Consider the following 22,276-nt stretch of genomic DNA (forward strand, 5'->3'; position numbering starts at 1 on the left):
TTGAGCTGCTGACTAAAAATGACGATAGAATAAGTTTATATCAAACTAGTTGCCTAGAACTTAACTGTTTCTCCCCCCCCCCCCCCGCACCCCCATAACAGGCCTTCTCGTTTTATGGATGTGTCATTGCGTAGCTTCTCCCTTTGTTGTGATCTGTTAAGCCACATTTGCCGCACCGCAGTGACTTGCTGTAAGGATGCTTTAGAAAATCATCTTCATGTTATTGTTGGTACACTAATACCCCTTGTGGATAGTCAGATGGAAATTCAGGAGCAGGTAATTTCATAAACCATTTTCAAAATGATATTTGAATTACATGTATAAATTATTCCTGAAAGGAGCTGAATATTTCTTGTTTACTTAGTATAATTCTTAATTTTAATGAAAATTCTATATAATAAAAGGCTAATATGCAAATCAACTGAATGATGGGATGACTGGTCACTATGACGTTCACTGACCATCAGGGGGCAGACGCTCAACACAGGAGCTGCCCCTTGGTGGTCAGTGCGCTCCCACAGGGGGAGCGCCGCTCAGCCAGAAGCCGGGGTCACAGCAGTCTGACACCCCCCAAGGGCTCCCGGACTGCAAGAGGGTGCAGGCTGGGCAGAGGGACCCCCCGCCAAGTGCATGAATTTCGTGCACTAGGCCTCTAGTTACTTATATTAAACATTTCTGTAATATTGGCATTTTTATACTTCAGGGCCCATCCTGTAGAAATACTTCAGTGGTTTGTTGAATTATTTGAAAGTACTTTAACGGTTTGTTAAATTACTTTAAAGCTTGGAAATAGCTGGGCTCCTTAGAAGTAATTAGGATAGTTTATCTGAATTAGGTTAGCAAAGTTGTTATTTATTACAATGGGTTTGGTTATTTTACTTTAAAATATAATTAAGTCATTTGTCCCCTTTCATTTTTTTTTAAATTATGTTTAGGTATTGGACTTGTTGAAATACTTAGTGATAGATAACAAGGACAATGAAAACCTCTATATGATGATTAAACTTTTAGATCCTTTTCCCGACCATGTTGTCTTTAAGGATTTGCGTATTACTCAACAGAAAATCAAGTACAGTAGAGGACCCTTTTCACTCTTGGAGGTAATAATTATTCCATCATCTAACTATTTTATATTAGAAAGGATAGACAGTAGTACCTTTTGAAAACCTATAATGCTTTAAATGTGAAAAACTGAATGTTTTTTAAAAATTATGATAAAAATATAGCATGAGAACAAACGTCTAAAATAAAAACTGAATCTTAATATATCCTCTTGCATTGCAATGAAAGTATAAATATCAAAGTTTTTTGTAAACATTTAATTTAAATATTGATGAGATATAACATATGCTTGATTTTCATATGCATAAACTCTATTTTTTTTAAATTTTGTTTTATTGCTTAAAATATTACAAAGAGTAGTACATATGTCTCCTTTTTTTCCCCCTTGACCTTCCCCGGACTCCCCTACCCCCCAGTGTCTTGTGTCCATTGATTATGCTTATATGCATGCATACAAGTCCTTCAATTAATCTCTTACCTCCCCCTCCCCCCGAAACCCTCCCCGGCCTTCCCGCTGTAGTTTGACAGTCTGTTCGATGCTGCTGTGCCTCTGTATCTATTTTTGTTCATCAGTTTATAAAAGTCTTTATTATCCATAAATGAGTGAGATCATGTGGTATTTTTCTTTCATTCACTGGCTTATTTCACTTAGCATAATGCTCTCCAGTTCCATTCATGCTGTTGCAAATGATAAGAATTCCTTCTTTTTTATAGCAGCATAGTATTCCATATGCATAAACTCTATTAATATCTCAAAATTACTGCCTGATTCTTTGAGGGACAATTTAATGTTTGAATTAAAGAGTTTTCCAAATTTTAGCTCTGTCTTAATCTTTATAAACTTCAAAAGTATGTCCAGATACATTTTTCCTTATAAATCTTATTATAATTTATTTATTTATTTATTTTTAATGTATTTCATTGATTTTTCACAGAGAGGAAGGGAGCGAGATAGAGAGTTAGAAACATCGATGGGAGAGAAACATCGATCAGCTGCCTCCTGCACATCCCCCACTGGGGATATGCCCGCAACCCAGGTACATGCCCCTGACCGGAATCGAACCCGGGACCCTTCAGTCCGCAGGCCGACGCTCTATCCACTGAGCCAAACCGGTTTCGGCTTATTATAATTTAAAAATGATGCTCTGTATTTTGCTATATATCAATATGAAAATATAGGTAAATATATTAAGGTCTAAAACTAGTTACAGTACTAAGTGAGTAGAAATTTAAGCTTTCTTTTCCAATTGAGTATGCTATAATCTTGCAATCTAACTATTATATTGTGAGGGAATCTATTAGAATTTAAATTAAAACATAGGGTTTGAAATAGAGGAAATAATTTACTTCTAACTTGTTTGGTAGTAATAGTGAGATGAGTCAGTGTCTATAAAAGGCACTTAACTAATTTTTTTCCAAGCTTTATTTCACAGACTTAACCAATACATGTCAAAAGCAATTCCATTTTTAACAAATTTTCTCTTTTAGGAAATTAATCATTTTCTCTCAGTAAGTGTTTATGATGCACTTCCATTGACAAGGCTTGAAGGATTGAAGGATCTTCGAAGACAGCTAGAACAACATAAAGATCAGATGGTGGAGCTCATGAGAGCCTCTCAAGGTACTAATTTTAATGACGTGGGTTATTTGTACCTATTCCTTTTGAAAGAATCTTTTATAAATTCTTTTTTTAAAAATATATTTTATTGATTTTTTTACAGAGAGGAAGGGAGAGAGATAGAGAGTTAGAAACATCGATGAGAGAGAAACATTGATCAGCTGCCTCCTGCACATCTCCTACTGGGGATGTGCCCGCAACCAAGGTACATGCCCTTGACTGGAATCGAACCTGGGATCTTTCAGTCCGCAGGCCGACGCTCTATCCACTGAGCCAAACCAGTTTCAGCTATAAATTCTTTTTTTTAATTAAATTTTTATTGTTCAGATTATTACAGTTGTTTCTCTTTTTCTCCCCCATAGCTCCCTCCACCCGTTTCCCACCCCCCCATCCGCCCTAACCCCCCCCCCCACTGTCCTCATCCATAGGTGCACGATTTTTGTCCAGTCTCTTCCCGCATCCCCCACACCCCTTTCCCCCCCAAGAATAGTTAGTCCACTCCCTTTCTATGCCCCTGATTCTATTATAATCACCAGTTTATTCTGTTCATCAGATTATTTATTCACTTGATTTTTAGATTTACTTGTTGATAGATGTGTATTTGTTGTTCATAGTTTGTATCTTTACCTTTTTCTTCTTCTTCCACTTCTTAAAGGATACCTTTCAGCATTTCATATAATACTGGTTTAGTGGTGATGAACTCCTTTAGCTTTTCCTTATCTGTGAAGCTCTTTATCTGACCTTCAATTCTGAATGATAGCTTTGCTGGATAAAGTAATCTTGGTTGTAGGTTCTTGACATTCATCACTTTGAATATTTCTTGCCACTCCCATCTGGCCTGCAAAGTTTCTGTTGAGAAATCAGCTGACAGTCGTATGGGTACTCCCTTGTAGGCAACTGACTTTTTTTCTCTTGCTGCTTTTAAGATTCTCTCTTTGTCTTTTGCTCTTGGCATTTTAATTATGATGTGTCTTGGTGTGGTCCTCTTTGGATTCCTTTTGTTTGGGGTTCTCTGCGCTTCCTGGACTTGTAAGTCTATTTCTTTCACCAGGTAGGGCAAGTTTTCTGTCATTATTTCTTCAAATAGGTTCTCAATATCTTGCTCTCTCTCTTCTTCTGGTACCCCTATAATTCTGATGTTGGTACGCTTGAAGCTGTCCCAGAGGCTCCTTACACTATCTTCATATTTTTGGATTCTTTCTTCATTTTGCTTTTCCAGTTGGGTGTTTTTTGCTTCTCTGTATTTCAAATCTTTGGCTTGATTCTTGCGATCCTCTAGTCTGCTGTTGGGAGTCTGTATAATATTCTTTATTTCAGTCAGTTTATGCTTAATTTCTAGTTGGTCCTTTATCACAACCTCGTGGGTCTCATTAGATTTCTTGAGGGTCTCATTAAGTTTGTCAGCGGTTTCTAGAAAATTCTTGAAAAAACTTAAAAGTGTGGTTTTGAACTCTATACCCAGTAGTTTGCTTTCCTCCATTTCTGTCATTTGTGTCCTGTTTCTTTGTCACCGCATTTTTTTATGCTTCGCTGTGTCGATAGAGTGGCTTTCTGTGCTAGGTGTCCTATAGGGTCCAGTGGCTCAGCCTCCCCAGTTACCTGAGGTGGACACTCTTGGTGCACCCCCTTGTGGGCTTTGTGCACAGTCTTGTTATAGTTAAGCCTTGATTGTTGTAGGTAACACTGGGAGGGATTTATCTCCAGGCCAATTGGCTGTGAGAATCATCTGTGTCTGCAGTGGGAGAACTGTGCTGGAGACACCCCTCTGGGGCAAGACTTGCTTCAATGGGGCTTTGGTGCTTACTGAGTCTGCCCCCTGAGTGTGTCCTTTATGGATCCGAGGAGCTGCAATCTGGATGGTCCCACTCTGACCACCGGGCACACTGGCTCCTGGATCTCTAAGGAGGTGCTAATCTAGGCTTTGCCTGAGGATACCCAGCAGGAGCCAGCTGTGACACTATGTAATTTGCCCTGGGGCCTTGAGCCAGCTGCAGTTTGTTAGGTAATTATCAGATTGCAAAGGGCCAGGCCTTTCATATGCAAAAGCCTCCGTGCAGGGCTTGGGTGGGGTGGGGTCCCAGGGTATCAACAGGGCTGAGCGAGCAGTTATAGCTATCCTCAGTGGCCCCGCTTCTCAGTGTCCCGGCAGTCCCTGCAAGCACCTGCGAGAGAAAGCTGCCCTCGAGTTCTGACCGATGCCAGGCAGTCCAGTTTCTCTTGTATGAGTCTGGGTCCCCAGAGACTTGCCTGGAACTGGAGCTCAGAGCTTGAGACTCCCTCCCGATTGAAAAAGAAAACTGTATCCTCAGCCGCCGGCCCTCTCCGCATGCACCTCTGTACCTCTGTATTTTACTTCCGCACTGTACCTCCTCTGAGTCTCTGTGCTTTTCTCTTTCCTTCTAGTTGTAGAATTTCCACTCAGCCAGCCTTCCTGTGGTTCTGGATGATGTCTGTTCCGTCATTTAGTTGTATTTTTGAAGTGGTTGTGCGAGGCAGCAATATCCGGTGTTTACCTATGCCGCCATCTTGGTTTTCTCGATCTATAAATTGTTGCTGTTGGTTTAATTGCCGTGGACTTAGATTCTCATCATTTAGTTCAGACTTTCATCATTTCTCATCTAACTATAAAAGACTTCCTAATGGTCTTCTGACCTTGAACTACTCCCACTTTATCCATCCTCTACACCTCTGCCAGAATGATTTCTCTAAACCCAAACATGATCATGTTATTTCATTATTTAAAAATGGTTAACTCGCCCCAGCTGGTTTGGCTCAATGGATAGAGTGTCGGCCTGTGGACTGAATGTTCCCGGGTTCAATTCCAGTCAAGGGCACATGCCGGGGTTGTGGGCTTGATCCCCAGTGGGCGCATGCAGTAGGCAGCCGATCAATTATTCTCTCAGCATTGATGTTTCCATCTCTCTCTCCCTATCCCTTCCTCTCTGAAATTAATACAAAATATATATTTCTTTAAAAAAAACGGTTAACTTCCTGCTGCCTAAAAAAGACATGAATTTTTTAGAGACAGGCATTCAAGGTCTGTCTGCCTACTACTCCAATTTCTTTCTTTCTTTTTTTTTTGTCTAAAACTTCTACACAAATAAAAGACAAAGATGCTAATTGACCATACCTTTGCTAAGCCCAAGCCACGCCCACCAGCCAATCAGAGTGACCATATGCAAATTAACCCAATCAAGATGGCAGCTTGCAGCCACGAAGCTGGAGCAAGCGGGAGGCTTGCTTGCCCTGGCGATGGAGGAAGCCAAGCTTCCCACCTGCTCTGGCCAGCTGTGGCCTACACAAAAGGCAACAAAGTTTCAATTATAGAAGCTAAATAAATCCCAGATACCTGCTTCCAGCCACCCTCCACTGGGAGCTTGGGTGGCTGGGGGCTGTGGCCAGCCTGCAAACAGCCATCAGCCCCTCATCCAGGCTGGCCAGGGACCCCAGCGGGACCCTCCACCCTGAAGGGGGTGTGGCCAGTCTGAAAACGGCCCACAGCCCCTCACCCAGTCTGGCCAGGCACCCCAGCGGGATCCCCACCCTGATCCAGGACACCTTCAGGGCAAACCAGCTGGCTCCCACCCATGCACCAGGCCTCTATCCTATATTATTAAAGGTTTATATGCAAATTGACCCTAACAGCAGAGTGACTGGGAATCACTGGTCACTATGACACACACTGACCACCAGGGGACAGACGCTCAATGCAGCTGCCCCCTGGTGGTCAGTGTGCTCCCACAGGGGGAGCTCATCTCAGCCACAAACTTGGCTGACAGCTGCCAGTACAGCGGTGGTGATGGGAGCCTCTCCCGCCTCCTCTGCAGCTGGGCCTGCTCCCGCTTGCAAGTGGACATCCCCCGAGGGCTCCTGGGCTGCCAGAGGGATGTCTGACTGCAAGCTTAGGCCCAATCTCCCAGGGAGCGGGCCTAAGCCAGCAGGTGGTCATTCCCTGAGGGGTCCCAGGCTGTGAGAGCTCACAGGCTGTGCTGAGGGACCCTCCCGAGTGCACAAATTTTTGTGCACCGGGCCTCTAGTACTTAAATAAAAGAAATTTGTCTCATTTTAAACATCATTTAAGTATGTGTGTGTGTATGTATATATACGTACACACACACACATATATATGTTTGTATATACACATATCTATCTATGTTTCTAGCTTTGTTTTCCTTAAGAAACATTTTTATATTAATTTAATTTGAGTTTGGGTTATTATACTATTGTAGTTGGGGGAATCTTTTTCAACTTATTTTTTAAAAATTTATCTTACTTGTTGAAAGTATTACAGATGCCCCCCTTTTTTCCCTCTTATTGATCCCTTCCTCCCCACTCCTGTACCCTCCCCCACTATTGTCTTTGTCCATGGGTTATGCATATAGGCATATATGTTCTTTGGTTAATCTCTTCCTGCCCCCACTCCCTTCCCTCTGAGAATCCTTAATCTGTTGCATGCTTCCATGTCTCTGGTTCTATTTTGTTTATTAGTTTATTTTGTACATTAGATCCATATTTAAGTGAGGTCATGTGATATTTGTCTTTTTCTGATTGGCTTATTTCGCCTAGCATAATACTCTCCAGGTCCCTTCATGTTGTCTCAAAGGATAAAAGGTTCTTCTTTTTTATAGCTGCATAGTATTCCATTTTGTGAATGCACCACAGCTTTTTTATCCACTCAACTATGGATGGGCACTTGGGTGTTTCCAGATCTTATTGTAAGTAACACTTCTGTGAACATTGGGGTGCATATATTATTTCTGATTGGTGTTTCAGACTTTTTAGGATATATTCCTAGAAGTGGGCAGTTCCATATTTTAATTTTTTGAGGACACTCCACACTGTTTTCCATAGTGGCTGCACCAGTCTGCATTCCTGCCATCAGTTTACTAGGGTTCTTTTCTACATCTTCGCCAGCACTTGTCATTTGATGATTTGTTGATGGTAGCCATTCTGACAGGTGTGAGGAGGTATGTCATTGTCATTTTAATTTGCACCTCCCTGATGATTAGTGACTGAGCATTTTTTCATATATTTCTTGGCCATTCGTATCCCCTCTTTGGAGAAGTCAGGTAAAGAATTCAAGCTCTACTTATTTGATTTTCATCTTCCTGTGCTCATTAATTTCGTATTTCTATTGTATTCTTTTTATCCTAAGTATTTTTTAAAACTAATTTTGATAGCCACCTGAATTCTGAGATTCTAGTGTATTTGTTTTTATATCTACCTATATATAAGATATGAACACCTCTGTCTCTTATTATCATTTATTTGGGTATTTTATTGGTCTAATATGTCTTTTTTTTTTTAAATATACTTTATTGATTTTTTACAGAGAGGAAGGGAGAGAGATAGAGAGTTAGAAACATCGATGAGAGAGAAACATCGATCAGCTGCCTCCTGCACATCTCCCACTGGGGATGTGCCCACAACCCAGGTACATGCCCTTGACCGGAATCGAACCTGGGACCCTTCAGTCCGCAGGCCGATGCTCTATCCACTGAGCCTAACCGGTTTCGGCGGCCTAACATATCTTGTCCAATGCAGCCACTACCTCTTTGTAGCTACTTAAATAGGAATGAATGAAAACTTAATAAAATTTAAAATACAGTTTTTTCATCATACTTGCACATGTCAAGTTCTCAGTATTAACATGTAGCTAAGTGGCTATCATTGGACAAGATAGTGCAATTTATCTTGTGCAGATTATAGATGCAGATTATAGAATATTTCCCTCATTGTCTAAAGTTCTATTTGTAAGTTCTGGTATAGACTGAATGCCAGCAGTTAAAATCAAAGCATATCTCCCAGGGTTTCTTCTAGCTCCTGATTATGTTGAATGATTTTTGTGTTTGTGATTTTGCTATGGTATTAATTTTTCTGTACAACTTAAGAAATTTTTCTTTCTTTCTGCCAAATGTTGCTGATCATTTTTGCATAGTTTTATTTCATAGGGAAATTCAAACACATTTACTTCATTTTATTTTTTATTGTTTTATTAAATTTATTGGTGTGACATTGGTTAATAAAGTTATATATGTTTCAAATGTATAATTCTATGATACATTATCTGTATACTGCATTGTGTGCCCATCACCCAACGTCAAATCTTGTTTCACCATATACTCAATCCCTCTACCCTTCACTAATCTCCACCCCCACCCCCTTTCCCTCTGGTAACTACCATATGTTGTCTGTATCTATGAGTTTTTGTTTGTTCATTTGTTGCTTTCAGTTTTATATCTCACATATGAGTGAAATCATATAATTCTTGACTTTTTTCTAACTTATTTCGCTTAGCATGATAGTCTCAAGATCCATTCATGGCACTATTTCATCTTTTCTTGTGGCTGAGTAGTAACCCATTGTATATATGCACCACATCTTTATCTAATCATTTATCAAGGGATATTTCGGTTGTTTCCATGTCTTGGTCACTGGGTGCATATATCTTTGCAAATAAATGTTTTAAAATTTTTCAGGTAGATACCCAAAAGAGGGTTGAAGGGTCATGTGGTAAAACTATTCTTAATATTTTGAGGAACCTCTATATAACTGTTTTCCAGAGTGCCTGTATCAGTTTACACTCCTACCAGCAATAGGTTCCTTTTTCTCCACAGCCTCTCCAACACTTGTTATTACTTGTCTTGTTGATAATGGCCACTCTGACAGGTGTGGGGTGGTATTTCATTGTAGAAGTTGAGCATCTTTTCATATATCTATTGGCCATGGTATGTTTTCTTGAAAGATGTGCTTGTTCAGGTCCTCTGCCCATTTTTAATTATATGTTTGTTTTTTGTTGTTGAGTGGTATGAGTTCTCTATATATTTTGGATATTAACCCCTTGTCAGAGCTGTTGTTTTCAAATATCTTCTCCCATTCTGTTGGTTGCCTTTTTGTCTTATTGATGGTTTCTTTTGCTGTACAGAATCTCTTTAGTTTGATATAATCCCATTAAAAAAATTTTTTTTTCACTTCCCTTGCCTTTTGGGTCAAATGCTCCAAATCCTCTCTAAGACCAAAGTCCATAACTTTAGTATAAGGGGAGAAACAGTAGTTTAGTTTCATTCTTTTGCATGTGGCTTTCCAATTTTCCTAGCACCATTTATGAGGGTTATGTTGACCTCATAAAATGAGTTAGGAAGCTTCTTCAAATTTTTGGAAGAGTATGAGAAGGATAGGGATCCAGTCTTCTTTGAATGTATGGTAGAATTCACTAATGAAGCCATCTGGTCTTGGGCTTTTGACGTTTTGGGAGGTGTTGTTTTTTTTAAAAAAAATTTTTTCATTGATTTCAGAGAGGGGAAGGGAGAAAGAGAGATAGAAACATCAATAATGAGGGAGAATCATTGATCGGCTGCCTCCTGCCTACCCCCTATTGGGGATTGAGTCCACAGCCGAGCATATGCCCTCATCAGGAATTGAACCTTGACTTCCTGGTTCATAGGTCAAATCTCGACCACAGTTTTTGGGAGGTTTTTGATGGTTGTTTCTATTTCCTCATTGTTGATTGGTCTGTTTAGATTTTCCAGTTCTTCATGATTCAGTCTAGGAAGGTTGGAATTTATACATTTCTTCTAGGTTATTGAATTAGGTGTCATATTCTTTCATAATGTTCTTGAATGATCCTTTGTATATCCGTGGTATCTGGAGTAACTTCTCTTTTCTAATTTTATTTACTTATCTTTTCTCTATTGAGTATAGCCAGATGTTTGTCAATTTTTTAATCTTTCAAAGAACCAGCTCTTTGCATTAATATTTTTGTATAGTCCTTTAGCTCTCTATTTTATTTAATTCTGCTCTAATTTTTATTATTTCCTTTCTTCTGCTTACTTTGGGCTGCTTTTCTTCTTCTTCTAGTACTTTATATGCAGTGTTAGGTTGTTTACTTGGGATTTTTCTTGTTTCCTGATATTGGCCTGTAATGATATAAACTTCCCTCTTATTACCACATTTGCAGTATCCCAAAATTTGATGTGCCATATTGTCATTCTCATTTGTCTTTCTATATCTTTTTATCTCACATTCTATTTCTTCTTTGGCCCAGTCGGTTTTTCAGTAGCATGTTTTTTAACCTCCACATATTTGTATTTTTTTCCACTTCCTTTTTGCAGTTGATTTCTAATTTCAGAGCATTGTGGTCAGAGAATAGTTTGGTTATCACTTAATATTTTTTGAAGTGCTCATGATTTAAAACCTTTTCAAAAAACTTTATAAAAGTTTTCTAGTCAGATAATTTAAATATATAAAATGTAACATCATAAAGAAAAGTGTTGTTTCCATTATAGTTTAATTTTTTTTCCCAAAACTGCTTCTAGGTAACCCACAAGATGGCATAATGGTGAAGCTGGTTGTCAGCTTGTTACAGTTATCTAAGATGGCGTTAAATCACACTGGTGAAAGAGAAGTATTAGGTAAAACTGTGAGTTTTTTGTTTGAGTAGTCATCTTTATAATTTTCAAAATCAGTAAAAGTTTATCATTTGAGGTACTGGGGAAATGTAAGATGCTAGCTAAGTAATATTTCTATTTAGCTCAAGCGTCCCTAAGCTGCCCTCCTTTCATATTTTCTTCTTTAGACATTCATTTACTTTTTACTTTATGCATAAAGTAAAAGTTAGTTCTTTACACATTTATAACAGTGAATTTGAAAATGTTTTGTAAATATTTAGGAAAGTCAGACATACCTATTTGTAGTGAAGTTGAAGATAAATTGATGTATATTATTAATGACTGGTACTTAATATCTTTCTTATATAACTGAAATAAGAATGAGGATTTGGAGTGCTGGATTAAAGTCACATATTAAAACCATATTCAAGTCCTTTACTATCACCATGTGGAGGAAACCTGATGTCAGATAAATAGCCAATGTCATGTCTAGAGTGTAGCTGTTTAGGTTTGGTGCTTACAGGAGGGAAAAGTCACATGAAAACCAGCTTGAAGTCCTCATGACGGCATTGTTTCCAGTAAGAAGTGGGAGGAATAATAGCTGTTTCATACATCTTACTATCTTTCAATGGAGTCTTTTTTAACCTCTCATCAGGAGCCTATTATCTAGGTTACTTAACATTTTTTGATTAATTTTTAAATTCAATATATCTTACTTCAGTAAATTGTACAGATCATAAGCATATAACTTGAAGAATTTTTACCAGCAGAACACACACCTGTGCATCTAGCACCCAGACTAAGAAACAGAACCTATCAGCATCCTAGAATTTTTCCTTAACCAAGGAATTTACCCCTTTGTCCATAGTAGTACTGGCTCTGGGGATAAAGCTCATTTATTGCAAGAACCATAAGTGGCTTTCCTGTGTAGCATAAAATCTTTGTACCCATGACTAACATCATACTTAATGTAAGAGATTGATGGTTTTCTCCCTCAAATCAGGAACGAGAAAGGTTGCCCACTTTTACCACTGCTATAGCCAAAGCAATTGGACAAGAAAAAGAGATAAAAATTATTCAAATTGGAAAGGAAGAAGTACAATGATATATATTCACAGATGACATAATCATATATGTATATGATCCCAGAGAATCTATAAGAAAGCTACTATAATAGAGATAAATGAATTTAGCAAAGGTCGAGGATACAAGGGCAACACGCAAAATTTAGTAGTGTTTATGTACACCAGCAGTGAACAATCTAAAAAGGAAATTCTATTTCATTTATAATTTCATTTGTAATAGTGTCTAAGAATTAAATACGTGCAGATAAACTTAGTCAAGGAGATGGAAAACTTGTACACATTCTCTTTGTTAGAAGCCAGTCACTAAGCACAGCCCAACATAAATTAGGCTTCACCTTCTGAAAGGAGGACTATCAGAGAATTTGTGAACATATTTTAATAAATTCCACCATGACTGGCAAGGAACATGAGGGAGTCCTCTGGCATGCTGAAAACGTTCTATCTGTATCTGGGTAGTGATTATACAGATGAGAAAAAATGAATTATGTGTGTGCGCATGCACGCATTTGTGTATGTGTGAGTTTTTGCTGAACTTAGTGTTTAAGGTTAGTGAACTTTATGTACTTAATATCAAAAAATTTTTAAGTTTCAAAGTCTGCTGATACTCTCATGCAGTAGCTATGTTTAAACTTTCATCCTTAATATCTATATTCTGTGACTGGTCTATTTCTTGGATATGATTCTATAGGAAAAATTATTGCCCACATGGATGATATGCAAAGGAAGTGATACAATATTTTGTTGCTGCTTTAATTTATTCCAAATCTTTGAGAGAAACTGAACTCTTGAAGGATGACAGAGTAACATTATATTTTGGAACTCAGGAAATTTTTGTTGTATGTATGATCTCTTAGCTATAACTCTACTGAAATGTAATTTCTGTATGTAGAGGCTGTTGGGAGCTGCTTGGGAGAAGTTGGTCCTGTAGATTTTTCTACGATAGCTATACAACATAGTAAAGATACATCTTCTATTAAGGCCCTTGAGTTATTTGAAGATAAAGAACTTCAGTGGACCCTCGTAATGCTGACCTACCTGAATAACACATTGGTAGAAGATTGGTGAGTACTTAATGATACTTTATTTCTGATAGCATTTACTTAATATGACATTCAAGGAGAATGATACTGTCTCTTCACATAAATTAATAGTTCCAATAACTTTAAAGCTTTCTCTTTTAAGTTGCCATACTTTTCTTTCAATCTCAAGTATTTTAATGAAAATTGTTAGATTTTTATTAATGCATGAAATTACTGAAGCTCTTTTATGTACCAAGCATTTGATATGGTGAACTAGACAATGTCCATGTGAAATTCTGGTGAGAGTTGACTAGACAAGTAGATAATAAGAAAATTGCCAGGTGGTTCTACATAGAACATTAAGATAGGGGAATGCAAAATGAGATATTGGGATATTTGTCAAAATCAAAGGTGTCACTCTTCCCAGGTAGACTATGTATGTCCTTTTAAAATAAGTTGTAGAGCCCTGGCCATCATGGCTTCATGGCTTAATGGTTGGAGTGTTGACCCGAGTGCTGAAGGGTCTCAGGTTTGATTCCCTGTCAAGGGCACATACTTGGATTGCAGCTTCCCCATCCTGGTTGGCTCTTTCACTTCGATGCTTTTCTCTCCTTTCTCCTTCTCTTCCCTCCTCCCTCCCTTCCACTCTCTATAAAAATCAATGGAAAAAATATCCTCTAGTGAGGATTAAAAAACAACAACAAAAATAATAAATTGTAGAGCAGAAATTTCATAACTCAAAAATTAAGCTAATCAAACGGTTTTTACCCATTTATTCTCTGCAAAACAAAATTGCAACAGATTTTTCAGCTTGCTGGTTATGAGATTATGGTTGCTTGCTTTCTTTGCCCCTCTTCCCATTTACTGTTTATTTATTTTTGGTATATTTGAGCACCTCATAACAATTTTTTAGGTGTGGAGCAAAGGATTTTAACCCACAACTGGGGCATCTATCTAAGGTCAATAGGTATTTTGCATCTGTTTCCTTCCAAACCCTCCCCCTCCATTTCTTGGGGAATAAATGATTGACAGTAATGTCTACCTGCCATGTTTTCATTGTTGATTTAATGGACATGTATTTTTCTCTCTTGTTGTTGTTTTTGCAATAAAAAGGCTGATGTGCTTTTCCCCAAAACATTTTATTATACTAATTTTCAAATGTACAGCAAAGTTGAAAGAATTTTGCAGTAACACCCATATATTTACCACTTAGATTCTCCTAGGTTCTGTCATAACTATTTTACTACTATACTTGCTTTGTCACATCTAGCCATTCTTCTATTTATTAATTAATCTCATTGTATAAACATATTTCAGATTACATCTGGCACAACTTTGAAGAGATTTTCCACAGAAAAGTTGTAGGCATTAAGTGTTTCATTTGTAACAGTAATTAGCAATTGATTTTTTCTGAAAAGGTATACACAGATACTGGTTTGACTTAAACTTGAGAGATCTAGGGACAAGTATAATTTGTTGTTCCTATCTTTCTTTTTTTAAAATACGTTTTTATTTTTAGAGAGAGAGGAAAGGAGAGGGGCAGAAAGAGAGAGAGAGAGAGAGAGAGAGAGAGAGAGAGAGAGAGAGAAACATCAGTCAGTTGCCTCCCATATGCAACCCCACCAGGGATTAAATCTGAAACTGGGTATGTACCCTGACTGGGAATCAAACAAGTGACCTTTTGGTGCATGGGATGACACTCAACCAACTGAGCCACACCAGCCAGGGCCCTATCTTTTTGTAATAGGGAAACTATCATTACATATTTATGGACCCTCAGTTCTACAGAGGGGATGTTGACCAAGGAATTCCCAGAATAGCAGGTCATGGAAAGCTTTGCTGAGGAAATGTCATTTGCTGATTTGAATGATCAGGAATCAGCTGTAAGATGATTAGGGATAAAACATTCCAGGTGGGAACTATCTAGAGTGGAAATAAGCTGGGTGTGTTTGAGAAACAGAAAGAAACCTGGTGTGGAAGGAGATGGCATGAAATGAAATTAGAAAGGTAGAACTAATTTCGATAAGAAATTTAGATTTTATTTGAAATATGTAAAGCCATGGTGTGATAAGCAAAGTACTATCATGATGCTGCTTACATTTTTACTGACTTTTATATGGCAAATGGATTATGATAGGGCAAAAGTGGAAACAGGAAGCCCTATTTTGAAACTTTTAGTAGTCCAGAGGACAAATGATGGTGACTTAGATTAGGTTGGCAGTAATGGAGATGAGATGGGAAATGGATGGAGCCAGGGCATGTTTTTAACAGAGAACCAGCAGGACTTGCTGTTTAATTAGCTATGGAGATGTAGGGAAATAGAGAGCAGTGAAGGATTAATTCAAGTTTATGATTTATGCTTTTATGTCTTAAATTGAGAAACCTAAAAGGAATTAGGCCTTTACAGTATTGGGCTTTATGACATTTTTTGTCAGCTGTTTTATTTTCAGTGCTCTTGTATTGCAGCCCTCCTCCCCCCCCCCCTTTTTTTTTTTTTTTTTTTTTTTTTTTTTGCAAAAGAGAAGGCCCTTCACTGTGTTACTAGAGGTTTTAGATGTGTTACCTAATGATTCTCAGCTAGCTTCTGGTCAGAATAAGTGTGTATTTACCGTTTGTTTAAAATTGTTCTATTTTATCATTTGGACGGAAATAGCATTCTGCCTTATCCCAAATTATTTGTATTTCTTAGAGAAAATATCAAAATATTGTTTTTCAGGTGAATTACTATTGTCATTCTTATTGCTCATTTTTATTAGTTGGTGTTATTTTACTTATTTTTATGAGTCCTTTTATATTTAGTAGTCATATTACAAATTTTATTGAAGAGAATGCTATTGCAGTGATTAGTAACTCAAGTTTACTGAAAGAATATTAAAATTCCTTTGGTAATTTTGGCTGTGATGTAATATAATTTTATAGATGTAAAATTTACCAATAAGTGTAGAATTGTCCTAATGATATAAATTTTAGATTTCAGGTTTTTTTTTTATTGGAGGTTGTTTAGTATTTATCAAGCTTAATAGTTGATATATTTTTTAGGCTTTTGAATTATATCTGTTTTTCAGTGTCAAAGTGCGATCAGCTACTGTTACCTGCTTGAAAAATATTTTAGCCACAAAGACTGGCCATAGTTTCTGGGAGATTTACAAGACGACTACTGATCCCATGCTGATCTATCTACACCCTTTTAGAACATCGAGGAAAAAGGTCTTTCAAATAATAAATGTTTGCTGTGTACCCACTATTCTAGAATTTTTTTTTTTTTTTTTGCTATGATAGGAATATCAAATTGCTTAAATGGTATTATACTAACATTTAACCTCTTTTAGAAATAATTCCAGCTGAGCTATAGATAGCCTAGAGAGGTGATGATTGATTTGGGGGGATTAGGAGAAGTTCTTAGTGATAGGCCTTTTTTCTTAGGAGTAAAAAACCCTAACTTAGCCCTAACTGGTTTGGCTCAGTGGATAGAGCATGGGCCTGCTAACTCAAGGGTCCCAGGTTCGATTTTGGTCAAGGGCATGTACCTTGGTTGCGGGCACATCCCCAGTAGGGGGTGTGCAGGAGGCAACTGATCGATGTTTCTCTCTCATCGATGTTTCTAACTCTCTATCCCTCTCCCTTCCTCTCTTTAAAAATTCAATAAAATATACTTAAAAAACAACAACAACAACAAAAAACCCCTAACTTAGATTTCATAACAGCCATTGATCCTGGGTGTGGTTATTAGGTGTTGAAATCAACAACTAAGTATTTACTTCTATAGCAAGTTTTAAGTAATACAGTTCCCTAGTGAAATATAAGATGACCTATAAATGTCTCCCTTTTTCCATGTTGATATCATAAGATTCCACCAGGAGTACTCTGTGAAGTATATTTAAGAACTCTTGCTCTCTTTTAGTTTGAACATTCCCGTTTAATATTTGAAGTAGTGCCTTTTTGTTGTTGTTGTTATTGTTTTGTTTTTTAGTCCTCACCTGAGGATATGTTTTCACTGATTTTTAGAGAGAGAAACATTGATGTGAGAGAAACATCCATCAGTTGTCTCCCGTATGCACCCAGACCTAAGTATGTGCCCTGACCTAGAATTGAACCCACAACCTTTTGGTGTAAGGGATGATGCTCCAATCAACAGAGCCACCCAGCCAGGGCTGAAATACTGCTTTTAAATGTATCATAAATATAATTTCAGTATTAGTGAAATTAATGGTAATATAAACTATTAATAAAATTAGCAATGTAACCTGTGAAACACTATAGTTAGAACATTTTATAATATTATTTCATTTTGAAATCAATTCTGTGTGGTAGATTTGGACTGGTTTTGTATGTAAGACAGATGAGGCAGAGTTTGTGATTCATATAATATACTACTATGAACTTAACTACTGTCTAGAGTAATTCTTTTAAAAATATATGTTTTTGTATTGATTTCAGAGAAGAGACAGGGAGAGAGAGAGATAGAAACATCAACGATGAGAGAGAATCATTGATTGGCTGCCTCCTGCACGCCCCCTGCTGGGGATCGACCCTGCAACCCAGGAATATGCCCTTGAGTGGAATCCAACCTGAGACCCTTCAGTCCGCAGGGCAACGCTCTATCCACTGGGCCAACCCAGCTAGGGCTAGACCAGTAATTCTTTACCATACCAGTCTGACCCTCACATAAACATTAATGTATTTTAAATTTAAAAGGTAACCCTGGCCTCCAGATTTAGTTTTAACTATATTTAGTTTTACTTGGAAACAGGTTTGTGTATATTTAGATACTTGTTTTCCAATGTATTTCTGATTACCTTATTTTTATTTCCTGATCATTTTCTTTCTAGTTTTTAGAGGTACCCAGACTTGACAGAGAAAGCCCTTTAGCGGGTTTGGATGATACAAGCCTGTGGATTCCTCAAAATGAAAGCCATGATGTTTGGATAAAGTCACTGACTTGTGCGTTTTTGGATAGTGGAAGCATAAAAAGTGAAATTCTTCAGTTACTAAAGCCCCTGTGTGAGGTAAAAAGATTACCTGGTCTGACTTCATTCCTTTCTAACTTTGCTTTGTTTCATTTCCTTTTTTCTCTTAATAGCTTTCTTTGCTTGCCTCGTTCCACTTGGCTTGTGTGTACATGTTTGTTGCCTATAATAAATATCTCAAAAAAGAGGCCTGTGGAACAGCACATCCTCCTCAGGCAACATCACCCCCACTCAGCTGCTGCGAGCCCATCAAACAGGATTGTCTTTATTTAGCCACAACTTTATGCAGTAGGTTTCAGCCGTGAGATACACGTTCTGGATGAGTTCTAAGGGGTGCCTCAAGTACTTTTGTCACTAATGGTAGTTAAGATCCTGGTGACTGTAAATATTTATATTAACCAAAAGTCTGCTCTTTTTTTGTTTGTTTACTCCTAATACGGTCATTGTCATTTACTTTTCTCTGAGGTGCTTTCTCGAATGAGAAAAAGGGAGCAGGTAGCAGTTAGCACTACTTTTTTATTTTTAAAGGTACTCTACAATTTATTTCAATAGAGAGTACAGGTACGAACCAAGTCAAACAAAAGTTTGTTATATGCTTTTATCAAAACAGCACTATGATTGTGCTCTAGGACTTTTAACAGCTATCTAGTTTATAATTCTGCCAAGCATGATGCAACAGAAATGTGAAATAAACTGTGACTAGGTCAAACATCCACCAATCACAGATAACTGGTAGAGAAGTGAATATTTTGGTAAAAGCAGTTTAAAAAGCGGTCCTTGTTTCTTACAGTTAATAAATCATCACTCCGTCTGCAGTACTGCACTGCACTGCACTCACACCAGGTCAGCAGAGTGGGATCCTGTGCCCACACACACAGCTCACTTCTCATCAGTGAACCTAAGATTTTTATAAAATTCTAACTTTGGCCAGAAGCTAAAATGCTCCAAATACACAGTTATGTATACTTCAATTCCTGGTTCCTTAAATTCTCTGTTTCCAAAATTGGCATTTTGACTTTAGTTTAACAAGAAAATTGTTCATCTACAATTTGTCTTATGTGTGTGGCATGGAATGAATATAAGAAGATGGTATCTTTGCAAAAATAAGATTGAGCACTGTTTTAATATACCAGACATATTAAAGCACTTTTCTACACTCTGGAGTATACCAAAAATAAGTACCCAAATTTTATACCCAGAAATTGGGATTTATTAAAAAAAATAAACATTTTAACATCGCTGTTGTAGCTCTTCACTAAGTATAGAAAATGTGCAAAAATCAGATTTTCAACTTTTCTCATAAACATTGATCTCCATTTTTCCTTACATCAAATTAGAGAACTTGCTGTTATTAGTAACACTTTTCAACTATGAAATTTTACTTATAGTAGTGACATAATTTTATTTGTAAGCAATATTCTGTTTCATTATATGCAAACTAGAGGCCTGGTGCACGAAATTCATGCATGGTGGGGGTTGTCCCTCAACCCAGCCTGCCCCCTCTCCAATCTGGGACATCCCTCTCACAATCCAGGACTGCTGGCTCCTAACCGCTCGCCTGCCTGCCTGCCTGCCTGCTTGCCTGCCTGCCTGATTGCCCCCTAACCACTCCCCTGCTGGCCTGATTGATGCCTAACCACTCCCCTACCGGCCTGATTGATGCCTAACTGCTCCCCTGCTGGCCTGATCGCCCACAACTGCCCTCCCCTGCTGGCCTGATGGCCCCCAACTGTCCTCCCCTGCCAGCCTGATCACCCCCAACTGCCCTCCCCTGCCACAATCCACCTCCTTCGCGTGAGGCGGTGGAGACACCGGGACCAGCCTCTTCCACGCTATGTAGAGCCATGGGACACCCCCAGGCCTCACCGTGCAGAGCAGCCACTGGGCCCCACCTCTGCTGTGCACACAGCCATCTTGTGGCGACATCATGCAAGGGCATGACGCCACCTAGGCTTTTATTATATAGGATGGTCTAGGCTGGAAATGAATAATTAACATTGTAACTAACCATATATGTTTTATATAGATATTCTGTGTTAGTTTGATTTTTTTTCTTAAAAAATACTATCTGGTACACATGCTTTCTAGCAGTACATTGAGGTTATGGCATATTCATCTATCATTTAAAGCTTACATGCCAGTAACATGGAAGGAAATTGTAATATATTGTTTTTACTTAACCTATTGACTGGTTGTGTTTGGGTATTCTAGGTGAAAGCTGACTTTTGTCAGACCGTGCTTCCATACCTGATTCATGATGTTTTACTTCAAGATGCAAATGAATCATGGAGAAATCTGCTTTCTATGCACATTCAGGGATTTTTCACTAACTGTTTCAGATACTCCTCACAAACGAACCGATCCATGACCCCTGCAAGTTTGGATTCAGGTATTCTGTTAAAACTCTCACATTTACACTGTTAAGGTCTTGGTTCTAGAGAAAGACAGATTGGTTTGAATCTCATCAAGACGCTTTGTAGGTGTAATTCTATAACCTCTACACATCTATTTCTTCATCTATAGAATAGAGATAACAATTGTAACAAGTTTTCAATGAGATAATGTATGTAAAGCACCTACGATAACACTTGATGGATAGTATTCCTTCATTAAATTTTGGCTATTAATTAATTACAGAGAATTCAGTATGTGTCAAGCAATGTGCTTGGCACTGGGAGTATAGATGTGAACAAGACACACCCTATATTCCAGCATTGGATAGAGCAGACAAATGTGCAGCCAGATATTATAGGGACTGTGTTGGGCATGTGATGGAAATTTCATATTAAAGCTCTAATTCAGTGGTTCTCAGCCTTGGCTGCACATTAGAATCACCTGGGAATCTTTTTAAAATCCTGATTTCTGGACCTCATACTCCGGAAATTCTGTTTCTTTGTTATTGGGTGGGACCACAATATTAGTAACAAAGAAACAGAATTTCCGGAGGATGAGGCATAGAAATCAAGATTTTAAAAAGATTCCCAGGTGATTCTAATGTGCAGATAAGGTTGAGAACCACTGCTCTAATTTTTTTTTTATTCATTTTTTACAGAGAGGAAGGGAGAGAGATAGTCAGAAACATCGATGAGAGAGAAACATCGATGAGAGAGAAACATCGATCAGCCGCCTCCTGCACATCTCCCACTGGGGATGTGCCCTCAACCCAGATACATGCCCTCAACCGGAATCGAACCTGGGACCTCCCAGTCTGCAGGCCGACGCTCCATCCACTGAGCCAAACCGGTTTTGGCCTGAAGCATTTTTTTTAAAAGCAGCCTTTTTTTATTACAAAATAATCTTTATTGTGGAAAGTACAGAAACAGAACATAAGTTTAAAAGACTACCCATAATGCTATAATCTAGGATAACAACAGTTAACATTTGGTATGTATCCTTCCAGCTTTTTAAAACAAAAATTGGGTTTTACTTTACTTACTTTTATAACCTACATTTCCTTCCATGCTCTCTAAGTGCTTCTCATGCTAAGAGCTCATAGCAGGAGAAATTCCATCACGAATTGGGTATACACACACACACACACACACACACACACACACACACACACACACCACACACACATACATATATACATACATATTTGTGTGTGTGTGTGGGGGGGGAGAGAGAGAGAGAGAGAGAGAGAGAGAGATGCATGCAAGTTGAGGGCTCATTATCGGTCAGTTTTTCAAACTTAAATTTAAAAAAAAAAAAGAATTGCATAGATCTATAATGCTAACTTATTATCTTTAATATATTGTATTAATGTGCCGGGGTCCAACCCCAGCAGGTCCAGGGGTCCCCAAAGGTGTGGATGGAGTCGCGAAGAAGGAATGACACGGAGACAGCATTCAGTTGATCAGCAGCCTAGCCAGGATCTCTAGCCAGGTTCTCCAGCCAAGTTCTGGTCTGGATCTCCAGAGAGGTTCTGCTTCGGATCTCCAGCCAGGTTCTGTACTAGGTTCTCCAGCCAGGTTCAGTCACCAGGTTCTAGTCAGGTTCTCTTGCCAATTTCTGTAGTCAGGTTCAGTCCAGGATCTTTTGCCATGCTCTCTCCAGCGAAGTTCTTCTGCCTCTAGAGAACGTTCTGTGTAGGTTCTGTGCCTAGGTTCTGTCTCCTAAGTTCTGTGTTCTGAGTTCT

The 22,276-nt window shown here is 38.3% G+C and overlaps 1 protein-coding gene across 5 annotated transcripts in view; it reads left to right on the top strand.

Moving 5' to 3' along the window:
* ATM (ATM serine/threonine kinase) overlaps positions 1–22,276 on the top strand; it is a 135,955-nt gene that overhangs the window by 60,383 nt on the left and 53,296 nt on the right. For 4 of the 5 annotated variants that reach the window (XM_059707986.1, XM_059707985.1, XM_059707987.1 and 1 more), the window contains 8 exons: positions 102–276; positions 936–1,100; positions 2,551–2,683; positions 10,996–11,091; positions 13,042–13,213; positions 16,237–16,378; positions 18,001–18,177; positions 20,350–20,527. In XM_059707986.1, the coding sequence (XP_059563969.1) occupies positions 102–276; positions 936–1,100; positions 2,551–2,683; positions 10,996–11,091; positions 13,042–13,213; positions 16,237–16,378; positions 18,001–18,177; positions 20,350–20,527 (1,238 nt within the window). The remainder of the gene's footprint in view (positions 1–101; positions 277–935; positions 1,101–2,550; positions 2,684–10,995; positions 11,092–13,041; positions 13,214–16,236; positions 16,379–18,000; positions 18,178–20,349; positions 20,528–22,276) is intronic. The other variant, XM_059707988.1, reaches the window with a different exon arrangement.

The sequence above is a fragment of the Myotis daubentonii genome, chromosome 9 (assembly GCF_963259705.1).
Source record: "Myotis daubentonii chromosome 9, mMyoDau2.1, whole genome shotgun sequence".
Lineage (NCBI taxonomy): Eukaryota > Metazoa > Chordata > Mammalia > Chiroptera > Vespertilionidae > Myotis > Myotis daubentonii.